This window comes from Artemia franciscana, chromosome 12 (assembly GCF_032884065.1).
Source record: "Artemia franciscana chromosome 12, ASM3288406v1, whole genome shotgun sequence".
In the NCBI taxonomy this organism is placed as follows: Eukaryota; Metazoa; Arthropoda; class Branchiopoda; order Anostraca; family Artemiidae; genus Artemia; species Artemia franciscana.
In genome coordinates this window covers 35,849,885-35,873,740 of record NC_088874.1, presented here as the reverse complement: position 1 = coordinate 35,873,740, position 23,856 = coordinate 35,849,885, and the positions used below count along the sequence as shown (strand labels likewise).

General features: G+C 34.0%; 1 protein-coding gene across 9 annotated transcripts in view; it reads left to right on the top strand.

Annotated features, from left to right (window-relative positions):
- The window catches only part of LOC136034048 (myosin-IIIb-like), a 165,464-nt gene that overhangs the window by 50,416 nt on the left and 91,192 nt on the right, over positions 1-23,856 (top strand). For all 9 annotated transcript variants that reach the window (XM_065715140.1, XM_065715139.1, XM_065715138.1 and 6 more), the window contains 3 exons: positions 3,043-3,147; positions 9,331-9,507; positions 16,369-16,506. In XM_065715140.1, coding sequence (XP_065571212.1) covers positions 3,043-3,147; positions 9,331-9,507; positions 16,369-16,506 — 420 coding nt within the window. The remainder of the gene's footprint in view (positions 1-3,042; positions 3,148-9,330; positions 9,508-16,368; positions 16,507-23,856) is intronic.

Below are 23,856 nucleotides of genomic sequence, written 5' to 3'. Positions count from 1 at the left end.
ACTGTCCATCTTGTACACTGTTCGGTTATCTAAATTAATCTACTGGATGAAATGTTTTCTTATAATTGAAATTAGAAACCGATATTCCCGATCCTAGGTAACTTCAAAGTTAATTGATACCAAAATTAACTCAGCGTTAATTAGCAAGCAGTTGTCTACATTAGATCCAAAAAAGCCCAGCCCTGGAACCGAAGCACGCCACTATTTTTACTAGAACAAAGGAATAAATAACAAACTACTACTACTACGCCTTCTACTACTACTAACATTGCAGCATCTGCTTTTCGTTTCCTCCTAGATGGCTGGTCAACAAGGACAATGCTTGGCAATCTGTCATCCTACTTTCGCAGAACGTGTCCTAGCCATATCAACCTTTCTCTGATTATACCCCTAGAAAGTTGAATTGAACCACATTTCGAAATAAATAACGCCTTTAAAAAGTATTCCGTTATACTTAGTCTTTGGTTTTGAGGAGGATCTTTATATAAAATATTCTTTGGTACAAAACGTGCAAATTTGGTGATACATTCCGGGTGTTTATCGACTGGTTACAAGGACCTGGATTAAGAAGAAAAGTACAATTGGCCCTATTACTATCTTTAGCTGGGATAAGTCCAGACAACAGAATTCCATTGTCTTTTAAACCATATTTCATAATCAAATCAGAAATTCTCAATAGGTTGCAATGATAAGTAGTTCTCTGGGTAAATTCACTAATGGATCCTTTTCCTTTGAAAAAGTCAGCAGACGTTGAGGCTCACAAAATGATGTTAACAGTATCGTATCCTCTTAACGTTATACTATCTTTAGCTGGGATAATCCCAATCTCTTCATATTGCCAATTGGAAAGAAAAACAAACAAAAAAATTTTGTATATGGCCCAGGGCTGCATCTGGCATTACAAGAGGGGCTGCTATGCTATTGTTGAAGTTGCACTTAATATATTTGGAAAGACTGTTGAATTGGGAATGAAATGACATTACTTTTGTGTTCTTAAAAAGGGAAGCAGTGTATATAGCTTAATTAGTTAATCTTCTTCAAAAAAGTATCACAATCCCTGTTAGTTAGTACGCCTACTACTATTAACATTGCAGTATCTGCTTTTTGTTTCCTCCTAGATGGTTGGTCGACAAGGACAATCCAGGGCAATCTCTCATCCTTCTTTCGCAGAATGTGTCCTAGCCATATAATGCTTTCTCTGATTATACCTCTAGAAAGTTGAATTGGACCACATTTCGAAATAGATAACGCCTTTAAAAAGTATTTCGTTATACTAAGCCAAAAGTTGCAACATGTTATCAATCAGGTCCCATTAGGTTAATATTGTATGTTGGTAATAATATATGTTGGTAATCTAGGGTAATAATATGTATGTTGCAAATTTCAACTATGAAAAACAAGTCAGTATTCTGATCCCAAAATAAATTGAAGTTTAAACATAACCATAGAGCACGTTCCTTAAGTTTATCTGAATCAATAGTCACCCGATAGTGCTGTCGACAGTGCTTTTTTTTTATAGATTGTTAGATATTTATAGATTTTTTTTATAGATTATAGATTTTATCTTATAGATTTTTTTATATTTTTAGATTTTTTTTTATAGATTGTTTTTATAGATTTTATAGATTTTTTTATAGATGGTGCTTTTTACGCTTATTTACATGGTTATCTGCTGTGACCTCAGAAATTATTTGCGACATCTATTTCTTACCTATTACCGAAGGTTTATTATTACCTATTACTATTACATCTGGAGGTTTTTTTTTGCCAAGGCTACCCAACAATCTTTACAACCTTGATTCAGCTCCACAAAAGATATATTTCCTGTCCTTTTATGAACGTGCTCTTATCTTGGCCTTAGACTAATTAGGCTTTCAAGTCTTTAATCACTTTGGCAAAGTTTTTCAATTTGGAAAACTTACAATTATATATAAAGACAATGAACGGTAAATAAATAATTGCCGCACAATTCAATGTAATTAAGGCAAAAAACTGTCTTGGCAAATGTAGCTGTTGGTAACCGATCTTTCCCTGTTAGTAACCCTTGGATTTCCCATTATTCCCTATCCCGTGTTTTGCGGAAAACCTCAGTGAATTATTAGAGTACGGACTATTTCTTGCAAGCATTTCTTTAAAAAAAAAATCCCCTTACGTTTAAATTTCCTCAAATATGCGAGAAATTTTACTCAGAAATAATGACTGTCTGTTCAACTGCTTATGTGCTGTAATATGTAGATTAATTTCTCTCCCTTTTACGCAACTGCATTGAAATTTAACAGTAGGAAATTTATTGAAACACATTTGTTTTAATATACGATAATGCTAGTTATATAAGATAAGGATATATAATAGAATATATAATATTATAATGTATATAATATCATATATTAAAGTGAATGTAATATTATATACAAGGCCATATCTAGGGGGAGGGTAGGTGGTTCAATCCCCCTCCCCCGAATGGTTTGTCTGACTCGTAAAAACATAACAAAAACTTATTATATGCTATAGTACAATAAAATATAGTGCTATATAATATCATAAATTTCTGTAATATCAAATAAGACTATATAATATTATAATGTTGTGTAACATAACGAAAGTAAAACAGTTCAAAATAGGGATGAAACCTTTTTATTGACAGTGAACAGATATAAAATTTAACTGGATAACTGTCATGTTATCTGTATTATCTGGATAACTGTCATGAACACTGTATATGTGTTCGAAATATCCAGTTAAATTTTATATCTGTTCACTGTCAATAAAAAGGTTTCATCCCTATTTTGAACTGTTTTACTTTCGTCATGGAAAGGCAGTGTGGTCTTCGAAGTTATCTACGTGTAACAAAATACGAGGCTAATCAACGTGTTTTCGTTGTATATTTGTGAAATATCGAGAATGTTGGTCGTTTTTTTTTTCTGCAAAACAAATGCATCTCTTGGATTGCTTTCTTCCAGAAATTGCAGCAAGAGGGGACTAAGGGTTATACTAGAGATGGCTAATGCCTTTACATGGTATAAAGATTTCTTCTTTTTTCAGCTGTGCAGTGGAGGCTCTGTAACCGACCTGGTTCAAGCTTTGACATCTGTTGGACAGTGCTTAACTGAAGAACAAATAGCATATATTATTAAAGAAACTTTGGAGGTTAGTACTCTATCAGTACTGTTTCATTAGTAATCCATGTCGTTGGTTGTGTCCGTAACTTATATCCAATCTTCGAAAGAAATCATCTGACGTAGTACATCAGGTACCTAAGGCGTTAATCTATCACTGCAATCTACAACGATAATAAAATAACGGTGGTAATGTAGCAGTATGTCCTCACCTTATTGAATAATAGTAACAAAAACGTTTTCTTATAAGTAGCAAATATCCGCAAACTGCTAGCAACAGAGCTTGTTGAACGGATAAATACTGATTTTATAATGAGCTTGGCACGAAATATATGACCTAATTTGGACCCATGATACATCACTATATCTTGCGTTCAGATCACATTTTCACCTATTTTGACATTCAAAAAGCAATCTTGTTTAATATCTTTTTTAACTGCAGTAAAGACGCTAAGGTGAACCTTACGAGGTGAAAGCATTGTTATAATTTCGTTAAAATCCTGGGAGGGGGGCAACGTTGGGCCCAATTTTGCCAAATCAAGTGTTAATGACAGTGGAAAATGAGTCATATAGTACCATAAGGACAAATATAAACCGCAAAATTGTTGGTACGCTGGGGGGCTGATATGGACACAAAGTGCATATTTCATTTTATTTTTGCAGGGAATAACTTCCGTATGTGACTGTCTAGTCTATACTCAACACAATCAACGACTAGTTGTTCACAATCGACAGCAATGTGTCCAACTCTTGGCAGTCATAGCATCGAGGAGGGGGCGGAACTAACTCTTTAAGTCGCATTTACCTGTATTTGATTGGCAATGTTGAGGAGATGGCAGCTAATAAGTTGTCTAAGGGAGAAAACTGTAAAATTCTGAATCTGGTTTTACCAATGGGATCTATTCTGGTCAATTAATCATCAGCTTCTGTAACTGCATATTAAATACCCTCTCAGAATGGGCAATTCTTAAATACACAAGGATTTTTAGCTGGGGTATTGCGATTTATCCTTAGCTTTGATGGTATCTGTTAGAATAGTCGCCTTGTTTTTACAACTCACAACTATTCGCCAAGTATCTTTCCCAGTTCTAAGCTCAGCTATAACCGGTTGAATCCTCAAACAATCTGTCAGTTTATGCTTTTTGGTCCGTGGACTTGTTCGTATATTTATTTGGGTCCTTCATTACCACGGAATAAAAGGGTTTTGAGGCCTTAGTCAGAAAAGATTTGTGGATGGGCTGGGAGTGCACACGTAATTGTCATTTTTTACACATAGTTCATTTGCTTCACGAGTCAGCGTGAAATTCAATTAAACAGGTAACAGGAAATGCGTAAAATGTGTAAATAGTAAAATATAATAATAATAAAAGCAGTAGTAAAATACTAAAAGTAAAATAGTTAAATTGCAAATAGTAGAAATACGTAATAATAGTACGAAACGCAGTAAAGGTAAAACAAGAAGATCTGAAGTCGAACAATGCAAGCCATAATCTCTATAATACAAAAGCGAGCTGTAACCTACATAATAGCCATAATACATAAAGCCATAAGAATACAAAGAGAGAAAGAATCGCAAGAGGAGGAAACAAACGGGGCTACGGCCAGTAGTAGGAAAAGCCAAGCTGAAACGACGCAGATATTTAGTCTGTATAAAACAAGGTGTTTTAAACGTTAAATATAAATATAAGCAAAATGAAATAATAGCACTAAAGATAGAATCCAAAATAATCTATAAAATATATAATCAAGTAAAATCTAAAACAAAACAAAAAGAAATAAGAAACAAACTAATAATATACATATATATATATATATATATATATATATATATATATATATATATATATATATATATATATATATCATGAAAAGAGAAATCACCAATGCAACAGCACAAACACAAAAAAAAAAGAAGAGAGACAGAAGGAGAAAAGGTAGACTGTTTTCCTAAATTAGTGATTAATATAGACCAGCACTTGAATGAGGCCTTAACCCTACTCATCCATACAATCATATAGGTCAAACAGCATAGCCACACACAATCAACCATAAAGAATAATCCATGGACAGGCAGTCATGTCGTCAATAAGTATAAGTCGTCATTTACCAAACAATAGAAAAAATAATATAGACAAATAATTCAGAGGCAACACCCAACATAAGGGCTCATCAGGAGAATACACTGGCCTATATAGGGTTTCGCCACTCTAAATTCTCTACCCAGCACAGTGTTGTGGCTACCACAGAATATCCATGGCATCCCCGCGTCAGGTATCACCCCCAAAATACATGCCTATGAAAAAAAAAACAGCAAATGTAAAACAACCAAGTAAAACCAAAACAAGCTTATCCTGTTAATATATCCCTCCCTTTAGCAACAATAGGTAAACTAAATATTATAAATTTTACCAAATCACAAATATTAACACATTGCAAAAAACCTGAATGAACTAAACAATTATAGAATTCATCTTTACCATGTGGCTAATTTTTAAGAAAATCCGCTCAATTAGAAACACAATTCAAAATAAATGGCGCTGCGACAACATTTCTCGAACCTCCGAAATTAGTTGAAAATTTCTTTAAGAATTTCTAGATAATTCTTTTGATATTTATTTAAAAGTTCGTTATAATAAACCAGTTCTGTTGATCACTGATGATCCCTCGCAATTGTTTATAAATACTCAGTGGTGCTCAATCACAGTTACCATTATAGCTGTCTCGACTCTGGCTGAGCTTACAGAGTAACAATATTGACCCCCTTCCATACCGAATAATCAGCGACACCGAGATTTGAACCCCTGGCAATCGCGCTAGACTGAATCACGACGTTTATGTAACGAGGAATGGCAGAAGCCTAACAGAGCGCATTTCAATGCCCAAATTGCCAGACTCTTCATGTAAGTAAGTAAGTACTTAAGACGGCACTAGACCCTTAAGGTCCAAACCGGCGGTGCTGATCTCCGTTTGATGGCCCTTCAGCCAGGAAGTGCAATGGGGGGTTGGGGGACAACCATCCTGTGATTTCGCACGCCCTTCCTGCTTACCTTCCCCAGATTTCTCCAGGTACCCATTTAGAGCTGGGTCGACTCTGGCTGAGCTTACAGATTCACGCCACTGACCCCCGTCCTAAACCAAATAACTGGTCACAAGTGGGATTGAACCCGTACCCCTTGGACACAGAATTCCCACGCCAGCGCGCCAACCACTCAGCCAGGACGGCCTCAGACTCATCATGAGTATTGAGATAAATATAGAAGAGGTTATGGGGGGGGGGGGTAGAATTTACATCTATTTATTTAAACCAAATATGAATAAGGGTGCTGCGTTGTGATTCCTCATTTCTTCTTGCTTAAAAATTTTGCTGATATTTGTTTTAGCGCTTTGTTTAACTAAGCTGGTTTGCTTCATATTTTATAAATTACATGCACTGATGAGTCATTGTGCATAAGCTATTATGAATGAGGGTGGAGGGGCAGTGATGGCCTAAAAGAGTGCATTTTGATTCCCAAATATATTAACTTTCATTTAGCCTGTGGATGAATATAGACCTATTTTTGGAGAAAGAAAGAGGGGGGGAGGTAGAAACTGCTATTTAATCCCTGTTGATTTCTTGGAATATTTTCGGTCTACGCTTTTAGCGTTGGTGCTCTAGGAGGGGGGGAGGGCTTTAATAGCACCTTTTCCATTGTAAAAAATCATTTTCTATATAGTATAAATACTAAATTCACAAGCTTGCTGGTACAGAGGCGGAAAAAGTGAGGCTAGGCATCACGAGCATCGTCGGAAAATTCATTGTTCGGGATGACATGTGCTAGCAGGATCTTTGTTCTCAGTGATTTTAAATGGTAACAGTTCTCTTTTTTCATTTGTACAGAATGCTTTAATGTATGTATAAATATGTAATCAATATATAGAAACATAAGAGAACTCTAGTTTAGATATCCTAATAGCTTCAGTCGAGAATTTTAGCTAAATAATAATGCCCCTCTCTCTCTAAAACTATGTAGTAAAAATAGTATTATTTCACGTAATTTAAAATAATACAAAATTATTAATATTATGATTTTATATTTATATATAATAATTTGACAATTTATTCTATTTAAAAATGTATCATTAATAACTTAAACAAAAAAAATACTGTTTAATCGAAAGTTTTTACTGAATATTCAAATTTTGTCCCGAATTTTTAATTAGGATTCAACATTCTGATTATTAAGCGGAAAAACAAAAAAAACTAGCCGGATACTACCAATCAATTTACATATATATATATATATATATATATATATATATATATATATATATATATATATATATATATATATACAATTTAACAGCAAGAAATTGGCAGGATTACGGAGCCAGAAAAATGAGCCAGTATTCCCAATCATATGCTGGTTAGGCCCGTGTATGATTTAAAAACAAAAACAAATCAAGTAAATAAAAAGTTATTTCAGCTGAACGTAAGGAACAACGTTTATCCTTCAAATCAATAGAAATTATATCATATATGAGGTTGGCTACCCCTTCTTCAGCTCTTCGTTGCTCATGGGTAAATTTTATTTAAAAATATACCATTAAGGACTTAAACAAACAAACAAAATATTGTTCATCCACAATTTTTACTAAATACTCAAATTTTGTCCCAAATTTTCATAAAGATTCAACATTTTAATTATTAAGCGGAAAAACAAAAAAAAAACTAGCCGGATGCTAGCAATCAATTTACAATTATTCATATATACAATTTAACAGCAAGAAATCGGCGGGATTGTGGAGCCAAAAATGTGAGCCAGTGTCCCCAATTATATGTTGGTTAGGCCTGTTTAAGATTTAAAAACAATAACAAATTAAGTAAATAAAAATTTATTTCACTTGAACGTAAGGAGCAACATTTATGCTTCAAACGAATAGAAATTATATCATATACGAGGTGGGCTACCCCTTCTTCAGCTCTTCGCTGCTCATGCGTAAATTTTATCTAAAAATATATCATTAAGGACTTGAACAAACAAAATATTGTTTATCGACAATTTTTACTAAATATTCAAATTTTCTCCCAAATTTAATAAGGATTCAACATTTTAATTATTAAGCGGAAAAAAAAAACTAGCCGGATGCGAGCAATCAATTTACAATTATTCATATATACAATTTAACAGCAAGAAATCGGCGAGATTGTGGAGCCAAAAATGTGAGCCAGTATCCCCAATTATATGTTGGTTAGGCCTGTTTAAGATTTAAAAACAATAACAAATTAAGTAAATAAAAATTTATTTCACTTGAACGTAAGGAGCAACATTTATGCTTCAAACGAATAGAAATTATATCATATACGAGGTGGGCTACCCCTTCTTCAGCTCTTCGCTGCTCATGCGTAAATTTTATCTAAAAATATATCATTAAGGACTTGAACAAACAAAATATTGTTTATCGACAATTTTTACTAAATATTCAAATTTTCTCCCAAATTTAATAAGGATTCAACGTTTTAATTATTAAGCGGGAAAAAAACTAGCCGGATGCTAGCAATCAATTTACAATTATTCATATATACAATTTAACAGCAAGAAATCGGCGGGATTGTGGAGCCAAAAATGTGAGCCAGTGTCCCCAATTATATGTTGGTTAAGCCTGTTTAAGATTTAAAAACAATAACAAATTAAGTAAATAAAATAAGTAGCGACAATTGTATTTATTATTATTATTGGTGGTGGTTTTATTTTTTTAGTTTAGTTTTCTTTTTATCTTGTGCTGAGTACGCCTTGTTTGGATACAGGCGAAATATCCGCGTTGTTTTAGTCTTTCCTCTCTACTGGCCGTCGTCTCGTTTGAGGTTTTTTTTGGTAGAGTTTTATCTCTCTTTTTTGTTTATTTTCCTTTTAAGTTTTAATGTCACTCCTTAATTGTAGTTGATTTTCTTATTGTCTAATGACAAATATATAGGCACTTTACTTTTATCTCAAAGAATACTATTGCGCTTTCTATGATAATTTTTCAGTCGTCTAATGTAGCTGGCATCTACTCAAAATGGTCAGAAGTTGCAACTGGAGTAATTTAGCCTTTAGTTAATCTTGCTTCTTAAAAGAACGTAGTTAACTGAAAATGATGATATAGCAATTTGAATGATGGCCTTTCAACAAAACATTTTTTATTAATACTGATTACCCAGTATTGTCATCAAACTTGTATTATACATCTGTTTTAGGCACTTGTATATCTGCATCAAAATCATTGCATGCATCGCGACGTCAAAGGACACAATATTTTACTAACTGAAAATGCTGAAATTAAGCTGATCGACTTTGGAGTGTCAAGTCACCTAGCATCAACTTTGGGAAGAAAAAATACATCTGTTGGCACTCCATATTGGATGGCACCAGAGGTTAGACTTTCAATCTAGATTAGATTTTAGACTCATGATTAGATGTTCATGTTAGATGGCACCAGAGGCGGGAGATTAATCTAGGTTAGACTTGAGACGGATGGTTCGATGGTTGGGTTAGATGGCACCAAAGGTTAGACTTTCAATCTTGGTTAAGGTTTGTCTCCATTAATTTTTTTTTTCAGACAAAGTCGCCAATTTTTATTTTCTATTTCTGAAACTCTAGCTTCTATTACTGTATTTTACATGAAAAATAGTTGTTTTTTTTTTCATGAAAGTCAAATTGGGTTAACGAAAAACTGTTTTCACTCAGCCGAATTTATATGAAATAGCCAGAGTGAAGACAGGAATTTAGACAGATGGTTAAATTCTTAGGTTAAATGGCACCAGAGGTTAGACTTTAAATATAGGTCAGATTTTAGACTGATGGTTATATGGTTATGTTAGATGGTGCGAGAGGCTGGAGATCAAATCTAGGTTATACCTGAGACGGATGGTTAGATGGTTGGGTTAGATGGCACCAAAGGTTAGACTTTCAATCTAGGTTAAGGCTTGTCTCCATTACGGCTTTTTCAGGCAAAGTCGCCAATTTTTATTTACTATTTCTGAAACTCCAGCCTCTATTACTGTCTTTTGCAGCTAAAAAGACAATTCAGACGCATTCAAAACAGGTTTTTTTTTCATGAAAGTCAAATTGTGTTAACGTAAAACTGTTTCCGCATTTTCATGAAACAGCCATAGTGAAGACAGGACTTTAGACGGATGGTTAAATTGTTAGGTTAGATGGCACCAGAGGTTAGACTTTAAATCTAGGTTACACTTTAGACGAATGGTTAGATGGTTGGGTTAGATGGCACCAGAGATTGTACTTTCAATCTAGGTTAGAATTTAGACGGAAAGTTAGAATTTTAATGAGATTTTCACTTCGTTCTGAATTCAAACTATTTATTTAAAATAGACAGACAATGATAATCATCGTCGTCATCAGTCAAATAATAGTAATTAATACTACAGTAATAATAATGACAGTAATAAAAGTTCTGAACACTACTAAATAGTAAATAAATAATAAATCATTTAGTTTAAAATAATCAGCACTCAGTGAAATTCAGGAGCAATTAAGAAGTTCAGAAAAATCCTCCTAAAAAAAACGGCCACACAGTATGTGGTAACCTGTCTACCAAGCACAGCATCTGGCAACCTGTCTACCAAGCACAGCATCTGGTAACCTGTCTACCAAGCACAGCATCTGGTAACCTGTCTACCAAGCACAGCATCTGGCAACCTGTCTACCAAGCACAACATCTGGTAACCTGTCTACCAAGCACAGCATCTGGCAACCTGTCTACCAAGCACAACATCTGGTAACCTGTCTACCAAGCACAGCATCTGGCAACCTGTCTACCAAGCACAACATCTAGTAACCTGTCTACCAAGCACAACATTTGGTAACCTGTCTACCAAGCACAGCATCTGGTAACCTGTCTACCAAGTGTCTAGGTAACTATTAGTGGCACTGCAAGGCTTGGGCTGCGAACTAATTTGTATAAAATCATTCGTTGTCCCTTATCCTTTCCAAAGATTTATGTATTTCGAGTAAGAATTTCATTGCATAGGCTAGCTAGTCTATGCTGCTAGAATGTAATTGTGAAGAATAGTGGCATATTAAACAGTAACTGAGTAATTTTGCAAAAAAAAAAAAAAATAACGCGTGTTTATCGAGTACTCAAAAGACAAAGTAAATATTCATGCAATGTTTCAAGTTTGCTAATGATTTTTGAATGATGAATATGAATTCATATAGAAGGTGGTAGAAACATAGCTTTAAACAATTAAATAAATTAGTGCAAACGGAAATTAGTGCAAAAGGAAGGGAAAATGATAATTTGTCTTATACTGAAAATGTGTAAAGTAGGGAAATGAGAGTAAATTCAACCGTTTTAAACTTTTGAGAAAAGTAAATTGGTTGAAGTATGTCTAAGCCCCTAAATTTCCCTGATTATACTCTTAGAAATCAAAGGAACTATAAGATAGGTTTAAATAAAAGAAAAATAATTTATTAGACAAGGTGTAAAATTGCCCCTACTGCTTCTGTTGATAACTCCTTAAAGCGTCAGGCTAGCAGCAGCAGTGATTAGGTCTATTATGTTGGAAAAAATTAAGTTGGATACGGCATATTTCTCTAATTTGTATCTAATTTATGTCCAAGCAACAACAAGGCCTAGGCTATTGTTCAAAGATGAAGGTATACATTATACAATATGATTATCTTGAACCAAGATTTCAAATATGAAATAAGTTGTGTGGTAATAAGCAGTAAGTAATAAATAGCTTAAGCATGAAGAGCGAAGTATTGAGGAGGGGTACAACCCCGTAATGTGACAAATAATAAACGTAAACATTTCCGGGCATTATTACAAAACCTTCAGAAACTAAATGATAAGCACAAAACAAGTTTTTTCAACTGAAAGTAAGGTGCGACGTTAAAACCTTAAACGAACCGAAATTATTCTGTATATGAAAGGGGCTGCCCCCTCCTCAACACCTGAATCTTTATGGTAAAGTTTTTTTTTTACTTTAAAAAATAGAGTTGTCTAAGGTTTTTTACCTGTTCCCGCTCAAAGTCAACAATGGCAATGTTCCCCTCGGTATTCTTATCTACATTATAAATTCGCACAAATTTCTTGGGAAAGTGGGAGAAAGGGAAAGTTTGTATTTAATGCCCGTTTTATACGAAACTGAAGCTATTTTGTTTTTGTTTTACTTACTACGTTTGACAAAGGTTTTCTGTTGGGCTTATTTATTACATTAAAAAAAATTAGAAGTAAACAGAAATTAAGTCAACTATTAACTGTAATGAAATAATTTGAAACTTAGACGTACAAAATTTACTGCTTCGCAGTCTATGCGTCATACACTCATATTTACGAAACTAGCTCAAATGAACCGATTCATCATATTTCGGGATATTTGTAGAATGATATAAAAAAAAATTAGTGAAAATACAAAACCAACACAAAAAACAAGGTGTTACTTTTGGAGCAGAAAAATCCTTAGCATACAAAAATACTATTTTACGGGGCGTAAAAATAATATTATCGTATAAGGCGCTCAATATGCTCTGACCTAGACACCTCTACTTAAGATTTGTGTATAAAATGATGATTTACAAGTGAAATCAAATCATATAAATATAAAAAACACATTTTTTTTCAATGTAAAAACCTCCTAAAGAGTTTTGTGTTTCTATTGTACAAAAACCATAAATTGTTTTTTTTTTCCCGCAAAGTGCTAGTTTATTGAAAATTGTACAAGTATAGAGAAATATTATGAATTGGTTTATTTGAGCTAGTCTTATAGATATAAGTTGTATAAGCTGTATAAGTTGTGACCACCAGAGGAACTCAGTATTTTAATTAATTATATTATAGCATAATATGTTTCAGTCAATTGGTAAGACTAAATCAGCGGTAAGCTTCTTTCAGCGTTTTGATAAGAGGCATACAGACTAATTAAAATATCTGAACATATAAGGTCAAACGATTTTTCATTAATGAGCAGTTTGATCCTATAGACTTGCATCTCACGCTCACGTGCTATCACAAGACAAAACTGCTAGTCTCAAATATTATAATGGCTGAAAGAACTATTTACTATGATGACAAATCCAGATGCTGTACTACAATTTAAAAAGTTGACTTCAGTTTGTGTTAATACCTGTTTATCATTTGATAAACAGGGCAGGCTAGCATCGAAAGTAATTAGGTCTATTAAAAAAAAATAAGTTGGATATGATATATTTCTTTAATTTGTATATAATTTATGTCCAACCAACAACAAAGCCTAGCCAAATGTTCAAAGATGCAGGTATACATTAGACAACATGGTTATCTTGAACCAAGATTTCAAATATGAAATAAGCAGTGTGGTAATAAACAGTAAGTACTAAAGAGCTTAAGCATGAAGAGCGAGGTATTGAGGAGGGGACAACCCCATAATGTGACAAATAATAAATTTACAGAGGGCTGGCTAGCAACGACAGTGATTAGGTCTATTTGAGAAAAAATAAGTTGGATATGGTATATTTCTTTATGTTGTATCTAATATATGTCCAACCAACAACAAAGTCTAGCCAAATCTTCAAAGATGCAGGTATACATTAGACAACATGGTTATCTTGAATCAAGATCTCAAATATGAAATAAGCAATGTGGTAACAAAAGAGTAGCTTTATTTGATCCCTAATTCAGCATTGTTTCAAAATATAATTTGCATTTCCCTAGAAATCTGTTAATGGGTAAGGTAATGCCTAAGGCTATATATCTATATATTTTTTCCTGATTTGGCACTATTTCAAACAGTTTGTGGTAACGAACTGTAGTAAGGAGCGACCCGGCTCAATGGTAACCAAAACTCTAAAAAAATGAATTTTGATACCAATAGCTACATCAAAAGAATCGCATTTTAATTCTGATTTTAAATATATAAGTTTCATCAAGTTTAATCTTACCCATCAAAAGTTACGAGCCTGAGAAAATTTGCCTTATTTTAGAAAATAGGGGGAAACAACCCCTAAAAGTCATAGAATCTTAACGAAAATCACACCATCACATTCAGCATATCAGAGAACCCTATTGTAGAAGTTTCAAGCTCCTATCTACAAAAATGTGGAATTTTGTATTTTTTGCCAGAAGGCAGATCACGGATGCGTGTTTTTTTTTTTTTTTTTTTTTTTTTTTCAGGGGTGATCGTATCGACCCAGTGGTCCGAAAATCTTACGAGAGGGCTCATTCTAACGGAAATGAAAAGTTCTAGTGCCCTTTTTAAGTGACCAAAAAATTGGAGGGCACCTAGACCCCCTCCCACGCTAATTATCTTCCCAAATCAACGGATCGAAATTCTGAGATAGCCATTTTATTCAGCGTAGTCAAAAAACCTCATAACTATGTTTTTCGGGACGACTTACTCCCCCATAGTTCCTATGGGAGGGGCCACAAATTACAAACTTTGACCAGTGCTTACATATAGTAATGGTTATTTGGAAGAGTACAGACGTTTTCTGGGGGATTTTTAGGTTGGGGGGGGGGGGTTGAGAAGAGGGGGATATGTTGGGAGAACTTTTCTTGGAGGAATTTGTCATGGGGGAAGAAAAGTTTCATGAAGGGAGAGCAGGATTTTCTAGCATAATTAAAAAAAAACAAGGAAAAAATAAATATGCAAAAGTTTTTCAACTGAAAGTAAGGAGAAGCATTAAAATTTAAAACGAACAGAAATTATTACGTATATGATCGGCTCACCTCCTCCTAATACCTCGCTCTTTACGCTAAAGCATTTTTAGTAATTTCAACCATTCTACGGCTTTTGTGATTCAGGCTTCATTCTTAAGAAATTGGGACAAGATTTAAGCTTTAGTGTAAAGAGCGAGGTACTGACGAGGGGGTGAATCCCTTCATATACATAATAAAAACATGAGAATACAGAAGTTCGTTACGTTACAGAAATCTTTTACTAATAAATATTCGTAAAAAATTAAAAGTTCTAGTTGTCTTTTTAAGTAACCAAAAAATCAGAGGGAAGCTAGGCCTCCTCCCCCACTCCTTTTTTTTAAATCACTTGATCAAAATTACGAGAAACCCAGTTAGCCAAAAAAAATAAATATGCAAATTTCGTTTTAATAATTCATCTGCGGAGAGCCAAAATCAAAACATGCATTAATTCAAAAACGTTCAGAAATTAAATAAAAAAAACAAGTTTTTTTAACGGAAAGTAAGGAGCGACATTAAAACTTAAAACGAACAGAAATTACTTCGTATATGAAAGCGCTGCTTCCTCTGCTCTTTACGCTAAAGTTTTTTACTGTTTTAAAAAGTAGGATTAAGAGAAAGAGTAAAACTTTAGCTTAAAGAGCGGAGGAAGCAGCCCTTTCATATACGGAGTAATTTCTGTTCGTTTTAAGTTTTAATGTCGCTCCTTACTTCCCGTTAAAGAAACTTGTTTTTTTTATTTAATTACAGTAAGAACAATATTATTAGCCAAGAATTGAGGCTATTGAGATGTAGACATGCTAAGTAAATAATTCATGCTTTATAGTATGTAAATAAATAATTCCTTAGTGCACAAAAACACTATTTTACGGGGCGCAAAAATAATATTATCAAAAAAATTAATATTATATAATATTATATAATATTTAAATATTCAAAAATAATATTATAAGGCGCTCAATGTGCTGTGATCTGGACACGTCCACTTAAGATCTGTGTATAAAATGATGATCTACAAGTGAAATCAAATCATGTAAATACAAAAAACAAATTTTTTTCAATGTAAAAACCTCCTAAAGCGTTTTGCTATTATACCAAAACCATAATTTTTTTTTTGTTTCCCGCAAAGTGCTAGTTTTTGAAAATTCTAAAAGTATAGGGAAATATCGTGAGATGGTTTATTTGACCTAGTATTGTAGATATAAGTTTTATAAGCTGTATAAGTTGTGACCTCCTGAGGAACTCGGGATTTTTAATTAATCATATAATTGCCTAATTATGTTTCAGTCAATTGGTAAGACTAAACTGGTGGTACGCTTCTTTCTACGTTTTGATAAAACTTAAATATGGGATAAGAACGCTTAGTTATTAGATCTTTCGACTATGCTGAATAAAACAGTTATCTCAAAATTTCGATCGGTTTACTTTTGGCTAAAAGGGGTGTGGAAGGGGGCTAGCTGCCCTTCAAAAATTTTGATCACTTAAAAAGGATAGTAGAACTTCTGATTTCCGACCAAATGAACACTCTCCCAATCTTCTAGGATCCCTGGTTTGACACAATCACTTCTTGGATTTATTACAAGTATTTATTTTATAGGTGATTGCATGTGAGCAGCAGCTTGACTACGCTTATGATGTTAGGTGCGATATTTGGTCCTTAGGAATCACAGCCATTGAACTGGCCGAGGGGGATCCCCCGCTGGCTGAATTACATCCAATGAGGGCTCTTTTTCAGGTAAGTCACTGATTCCTTTAGAATTGTTCAGTAGTAAATCGCTCTTTATAGCATGATAATGACGTCTTGTCATTATGATCTTATGATCTTAAAATAATGATCTATATAGCATAATGATAAATGATCTTATATAGCATATAAATGATCTTATATAGCAAAAATGATATTATATAGCATAATGACGTCTTGGGCAACTTTTTGGTCTGCTTCATGTAGATTAAATTTTGACTTTAAATAACTCTGGACATTAAAAATATACAGTATTATTGTTATTTTGTTAAATATTAGTTATAATATTGATTATTTATTATATATTAATGAAATAATTTTTCATTCATAAAAGGTAAAGGTAAAGAATACGGCATTGGATTTTACAGTCCCTACCGGTGGTACTGCCCTCTGTTTCTTGGCCCTTCAGCCAGGAAGCGGAATCGGGGGTTGGGGGTCAACCATCCTGTTCTCTCGCACACCCTTTGTGTTTACCTTCCCCAGATTTCTCCATGTACCCATTTAGAGCTGGGTTGACTCTAGCTGAGCTTACAGAGTCACGCCACTACCCCCTTCCTAAACTAAATAATTGGGTACACTAGGATTCAAACCCTCGCCCTCTCGGACAAAGGATCGTAAATCCAGAGCACCAATCCACTCGGCTAGGACGGCTCGAATTGAATTAAATTGAACTATTTAATTAATTGGAATATTGTTATATCAATTAAATAATATTAATTCAATATTTATTAGCGTTATAAAAAAACTAATTATTAATCTGTTAAGAATTTCAACTTTTGTTCCCCTTCATTGCAGATTGATCATACCAAATAATAAATTGTGTTTTTAATTTTCTTTTTAAATCCGCCTAACACTATATTGTAAGTGACATTAGTAGCTTTTAATCCCAACAGGAGGCTTTGCTAAAAGTGTGTTTAAATCCCGCTTTATAGGGCAATGAGAGAAAGATTGAGATGGCTAGAGCACGTTCTGCTGATGAGTATGACAGATTGCCTAAGATTGTCCTTGTCTGCGTACCGTCTAGGGCTAAATGAGAAGCAGGTCGTCCCAGGTGAGGTGGGGGGATGTTGTAAGGAGTGATTTTAGTTTGAGAGCGAAGAAGAAGTTTGATAGAAGAAGAAGTTTATTGTTATTCAATGCAATACAAAATACAATTCAAAATGGAATTACAATACACTTATTCCCCCTCGAAAGGCTCCATGGCTAGGGAAACAGGGGGGGATAAAAGTGAAATGGGAACTTTCTGGGAGGGTGTAAAGAGGGAGGCTTTGAATATATTGGGATGGAGGAGGATCTGCTTAGCTTTGTTGGCCTCAGGTGGCTGAATGCTGCGATGAGTTGGTAGTAATAGTGATAATCAGATGATAAATTGCAAAGATCCAACTTTTAAGTTTTCTGTTGTTTGGTTCCTATCTTTGTTCTGCTGTTCCTATCTTTCTAAGAGTCCCTCTCTCTTCTATCCTACAATCTCTCTCTCTTCTATCTCGACACTTCTATCTCTCTTATATCTCTACAAGTCTTTTCTTTGATTTAATGTTGGGCATGCTGGTAAATTAGACTGCATTTTAGTAAGATAGCTCATTTATCCTTTGTTTAGTTAAAAGAAAAAAAAAAAAAACTCCGTGTCAGCAATCTGTCAATGAATTTATAGATGGATCTTAAGTCTGCTTTGTCGTAAGAAACCCCTAGATTGCATTTTGGAGGTGGGGACGTGCTATTTAATTTTTTGGAAACAGGAATTTTGAATTTGAAAAACAGATAAATTATATGTAAATATATGATATTACAGGAACAGTTGCAGAAATTTCAGCATTTCGAAGGGTGCCTGCATTAGAAATTTGAAAACTCTATCGGCAGTTTTTACTTTGGGTCTGGTTTTATCTTGTCTTTTTTGAAACCACGTGATGTAAAAGTTTAATAAATGAAATTATTCCATCCACCTTCAAATTCTTGATAATCTTGTTTTATTATTATTCAATTACCACCAGACGTATTCTGGGGAACCTTTGTAATCAGGATGCAAAAAATCTCGAAGCGATTACAATTCTGTAGTTTTTCCATATATTTACGATGTTATGTGTTTATATGAACTTATTCCCTTCCCAGTAATAAAAAAAAAAAATTAGACCAATACTCCATTACTGATATTTAGAATAGAATAGAATATGTTTATTCACTACAATAGCCGGAGCTAGCATTAGCATGTCATGACAAAAATAATTTATACCTTCAAAAACAGTCACAGGAAAATTTAAACAAACATTATATTAATCAAACACATATTAATCAAACATTAAATATTGGTCCCGTCAATATTATTAAAATGACGGGTAAAATATGGAACAAATGATTTGCGATACCTCTCAGTACTATAGACTGAGTGAGTCAGTAACTGTGGACAATTCTTTTTTATTTGTCGGAGTCTAGTAACTGGTCCTTCAGTTGGGGGCTCACAAAGTTGGGTAGTAGACGACAATGAGTTGGGGAATTAAAACAATTTTGTCCAAATCTATATGTTAAGCCATGTCTACGACTATCAAGTGAGTCCAAATTGAGTTGTTTCAGTGCATCTTCGTAAGTTGAGTAGTTTTGTCCAAGTATAATTTTTACAGCTCTTTTTTGTATCGTCTCAAGTCTATCTGTTTGATCTTTTGTCATTCCCGGATGCCAAGCAGGACATGCATACTCAAGAGAAGGTCTAACATAACTGCAGTATACAGACTTTAAAACCTCAGTTGGTGTACCAAATCTTTTTAGGTTGGAAAATGAATGCAAAAGCGAGGCGCCTTTTTTAGTCAGATAGTCAACGTGCGAATTCCATCTTAAATCATCGTCTAAAAGAATCCCAAGTATTTTAACAGTTGTTTTTGTTGGCAGAATGGAATTATGAGGAGAGTGGTTGTTATCCTTTAGGAAGGAAAATGTTATATAGGAGCTCTTAGTTTCACTGACCATCAGTTTTACCTTTCCTAATTCAGCTTTTAGAGAATGATAGATTTTGATCAAGGCAGACTGTTCAGTAGTCGGAGGGCTTAGTCGCAGTGATAAAACAGTTAAATCATCAGCAAATTTAAAACGCTCACGTATTGTTGTTAAAATACGGCTAAAAGCAATAAGAAAAGAAAGCGGGCCTAATTTAATCCCTTGTGGCGAACCACAAAAAATATTTACAAATTCAGATGGCTCATGATCAGGAAGTTGGACACACTGAGATCTTTCAAAAAGAAAACTAGCGAGCATTCGTACAACAAATGGACGGGCACCCATAGCCTTTGCTTCTTCCACAACTACATTATGATCAAGACTATCAAAAGCCTTAACTATGTCTGCAAATAATGCATCAACATAGGCCCCATTATTTTTTAAGTGCTTAAGGATAGTATCCAACAATGCAACCAAATAATGAACAGTACTATGCCCGGATCTAATCGCTTACCCTCTGAAATAGCTTACCCTCTGATCGCTTACCCTCTGAAATTATTCTACATACCCTGGGGGCGCGCATACCAAAGGTTCGGAATATCTGACCTTGAAAATAATAGAGCTGATTAACAGGTTGACTTCTTCTCAAAATTTACATTGTCTTCCCCCTGACCCCCTTCAAAACAGGTTCTTAATAATTTAACCTATTAAGCACATATTTTATCATTTTCCAATAGCTAAAAGTGAATTATAGTAGACTTGATTTCTAGTAACATAGAAAACTATTTATATAAAAATTTGTTCGTGTATTTTTTACCTTAATGTTTTTTTTTAATTTATCCTGGAATGGGTTTAAACTTTGGTCAAACTGCGAAAAAGGTAATTATTTAGCGCTCTCTAAGCAAATTTTATAGAGAGCGCTCTTTTTCAGAGATGATCACATCGAGTTTCAAAAGTGAAGAAAGGCTATTGAAAAAATTTATGAATTTGTTAAAAAAAAGTTGAAAAAAACACTGAAATAAGTGAAGATAAAGCTTAGCTGCATATAAGATGTTCTCAACTAAAATTTTTCTGCATATTATAAAGCATGAACTATTTTCTTAACGTGTTTCCTCCTCTATGCGCTGTTTTCTTGGTTTACACCACAAAATAATTTATATTTTTATAATTAAAATCTAAGAATCATAAATTTAATAAAAATTATACTATAAAATTGTAAATCAAACAGTTCGTGGTAACGAACTGCAGTAAGGAGCGACCCGGCTCAATAGTAACCAAAACTCTAAAAAACGGAAATTTGATACAAATAGCTACTTCAAAAGAATCGAAGTTTAATGCTGATTTTAAATATAAAAGTTTCATCAAGTTTAGTCTTACCGATCAATTGTTACGAGCCTGAGAAAATTTGCCTTATTTTAAAAAATAGGGAGAAACACCTCCTAAAAGTCATAGAATGTTAACGAAAATCACATCATCGTATTCAGCGTATCAGAGAACTCTACTTTAAAAGTTTTAAGCTCCTATCTACAAAAATGCGGAATTTTTAATTTTTTGCCAGAATGCAGATCACGGATGCGTGTTTATTTGTTTGTTTGTTTGTTTGTTTTTTTTTTGTTGTTTTTTCCCCAGGGTTGATTGTATCGACCCAGTGGTCCTAGAATGTTGCGAGAGGGCTCATTCTAATGGAACTGAAAATTTCTAGTGCCCTTTTTAGGTGATCAAAAAATTGGAGGGCACCTAGGCCCCCTTCCACGCTAATTATTTTCCCAAAGTCACCGGATCAACATTCTGAGATAGCCATTTTATTCAGCATATTCGAAAAACCTTATAAAATTTGTCTTTGGGGACGACTTACTCCCCCACAGTCCCCGTGGGAGGGGCTACAAGTTACAAACTTTGACCAGTGCTTACATATAGTAATGGTTATTGGGAAGTGTGCAGACGTTTTCAGGGGGATTTTTTGGTTGGGGGAGGGGTTGAGAAGAGGGGGATGTGTTGGGGGAACTTTCCATGGAGGAATTTGTCATGGGGGAAGAAAATTTCCATGAAGGGAGCGCAGGATTTTCTAGCATTGCTTAAAGAAAAACAATGAAAAATAAATATGAAAAAGTTTTTTCAACTGAAAGTAAGGAGCAGCGTTAAAGCTTAAAACGAACAGAAATTATTACATATATGAGGGGTTCACCTCCTCCTAATACCTTGCTCCTTACGCCAAAGTATTTTTAGTAATTTCAACTATTTATTCATGGGCCTTTTTGATTCAGGGGTCATTCTTAAGGAATTGGGACAACATTTTAGCTTTAGTGTAAAGAGCGAGGTACTAACGAGGGGATGGACCCCCTCATATACGTAATAAAAAAAAATTGAAAACAGAAGTTCGTTACGTAAGCTAACTCGTAAGTTACGTATATCTTTTACTAATAAAAATGTCGTAAAAAATTAAAAGTTCTAGTTGCCTTTTAAGTAACCAAAAAATCGGAGGGCGACTAGGCCTCCTCCCCGCTCCTTTTTTCTCAAAATCATTCAATCAAAACTACGAGAAAGCCATTTAGCAAAAAAAAAAAGAATGCAAATTTCGTTTTAATTATTCATCTGCGGAGAGCCAAAACCAAAACTTGCATTAATTCAAAAACGTTCAGAAATTAAATAAAAAAACAAGTCTTTGTAACTGTTAGTAAGGAGCGACATTAAAACGTAAAACGAACAGAAATTACTTCGTGTATGAAAGGGGCTGCTCCCTCCTAAACGCCCCGCTCTTTACGCTAAAGTTTTTTTCTGTTTTAAAAAGTAGAGTTGTAAGAAAGAGTAATTACATAAAGTAACGGTTATTGAGAAATGTACAGACGTTTTCAGAGGGATTCTGTGGTTGAGAGGGGGGGGGGTTGAGGGGAGGGAGCTATGTTGAAGGGTCTTTACTTGGAGGAATTTGTCATGGGGGAAGAGAAATTCCGTGAAGGAGATTTTCTAGCATTATTTAAAAAAAAAACAATGAAAATATAAATTAAAGCATTAAAACTTAAAACGAACAGAAATTATTACGCATATGACGGGTTCATCTCCTAAATACCTCGCTCTTTCCGCTAAAGTGCTTTAAGTAATTTCAGCTATTTATTCTACGGCCTTTGTGATTCTTGGGTCATTCTTAAAGAATTGGGACACAATTTAAGCTTAGTGCAAAGAGTGAGGTATTGACAAGGGGGCAAACCCCCTCATATATGTAATAAAAATATACAAATATAAAAGTTCGTTACGTAAGTTAATTTGTAATTTACGTATATTTATTGCTAACAAAAACGTTCTTAAAAAAAACTAAAAAGTTCTATAAGTTACCAAAAATTGGAGGGCAACTAGGCTTTCTCCCCCACCCCTTTTTTCATCAAAATTGTCCGAAAAAAAAATGAGAAAGCCAGTTAGACAAAATAATTAATATGCAAATTTCGTTTTAATTATTCATGTGCGGTGAGCCAAAATCAAAACATGCGTTAATTTAAAAACGTTCAGAAAATAAATAAAAGAAGTTTTTTTTAACTGCAAGTAAGGAGCGACATTAAAACTTAAAACGAACAGAAATTATTCCGTATATGAAAGGGGTTGTCCCCTCCTCAACGCCTCGCTCTTTACGCTAAAGTTCTTTATTGTTTTAAAAAGTAGAGTTGTGACAAAGAGTCAAACTTTAGCGTAAAGAGCGGGGTGTTGAGGAGGGGACAACCCCTTTCATATACGGAATAATTTCTGTTCTTTTTAAGTTTTAATGTCGCTCCTTACTTGCAGTTAAAAAAAACTTGTTTTTTTTTTATTTAATAGTCTATAGAAATAAGAAAATTTGTTTTTGTTGCTGCTTTTCAACGCCTTTTCAAAGCTTCTTATGGCCACAGCTATAATTTTGAACCATTCTTGTAATGTGAAATCACCCTAGAGGATATAGTAACGTTACTCTTTCCTAACTGTCGAGATCTACTAGAGGGAAAATACCCTCTAGAAGCACAATACCTTGCTTCTTTTCTGATTTTTGAATTAAAATGAAATAGTTGTGGGCATCAAGTCATGGCTAACTGTCCTACCTTCAAAAGTCCTGTGCACCATTTTGTGTAGCATGGATTTCTAGGCATTATTTGAAAAACGATATGAAATTAATTAAGAAAAATAAGTTTTTTCAACTGAAAGTAAGGAGCTACATTAAAAATTAAAAAGAACAGAAATTATCCCGTATATGAGGCGGCTGTTTAATTTCTGTTGAGAATAAAATCTTTTTATGCTATTGTATCAGACGCTAATGTTCAACTCTTGATGTACTATTTGTTATTTCTTGTGGGCTTTTGACGTAATAATTTATTATAGACTACAGCTTGTATAAGTTTTGCTGAGTTCTTAGCACTTTTTATTACTTGAATCTGACAAAGACTATCTGAAGCGTTTAAT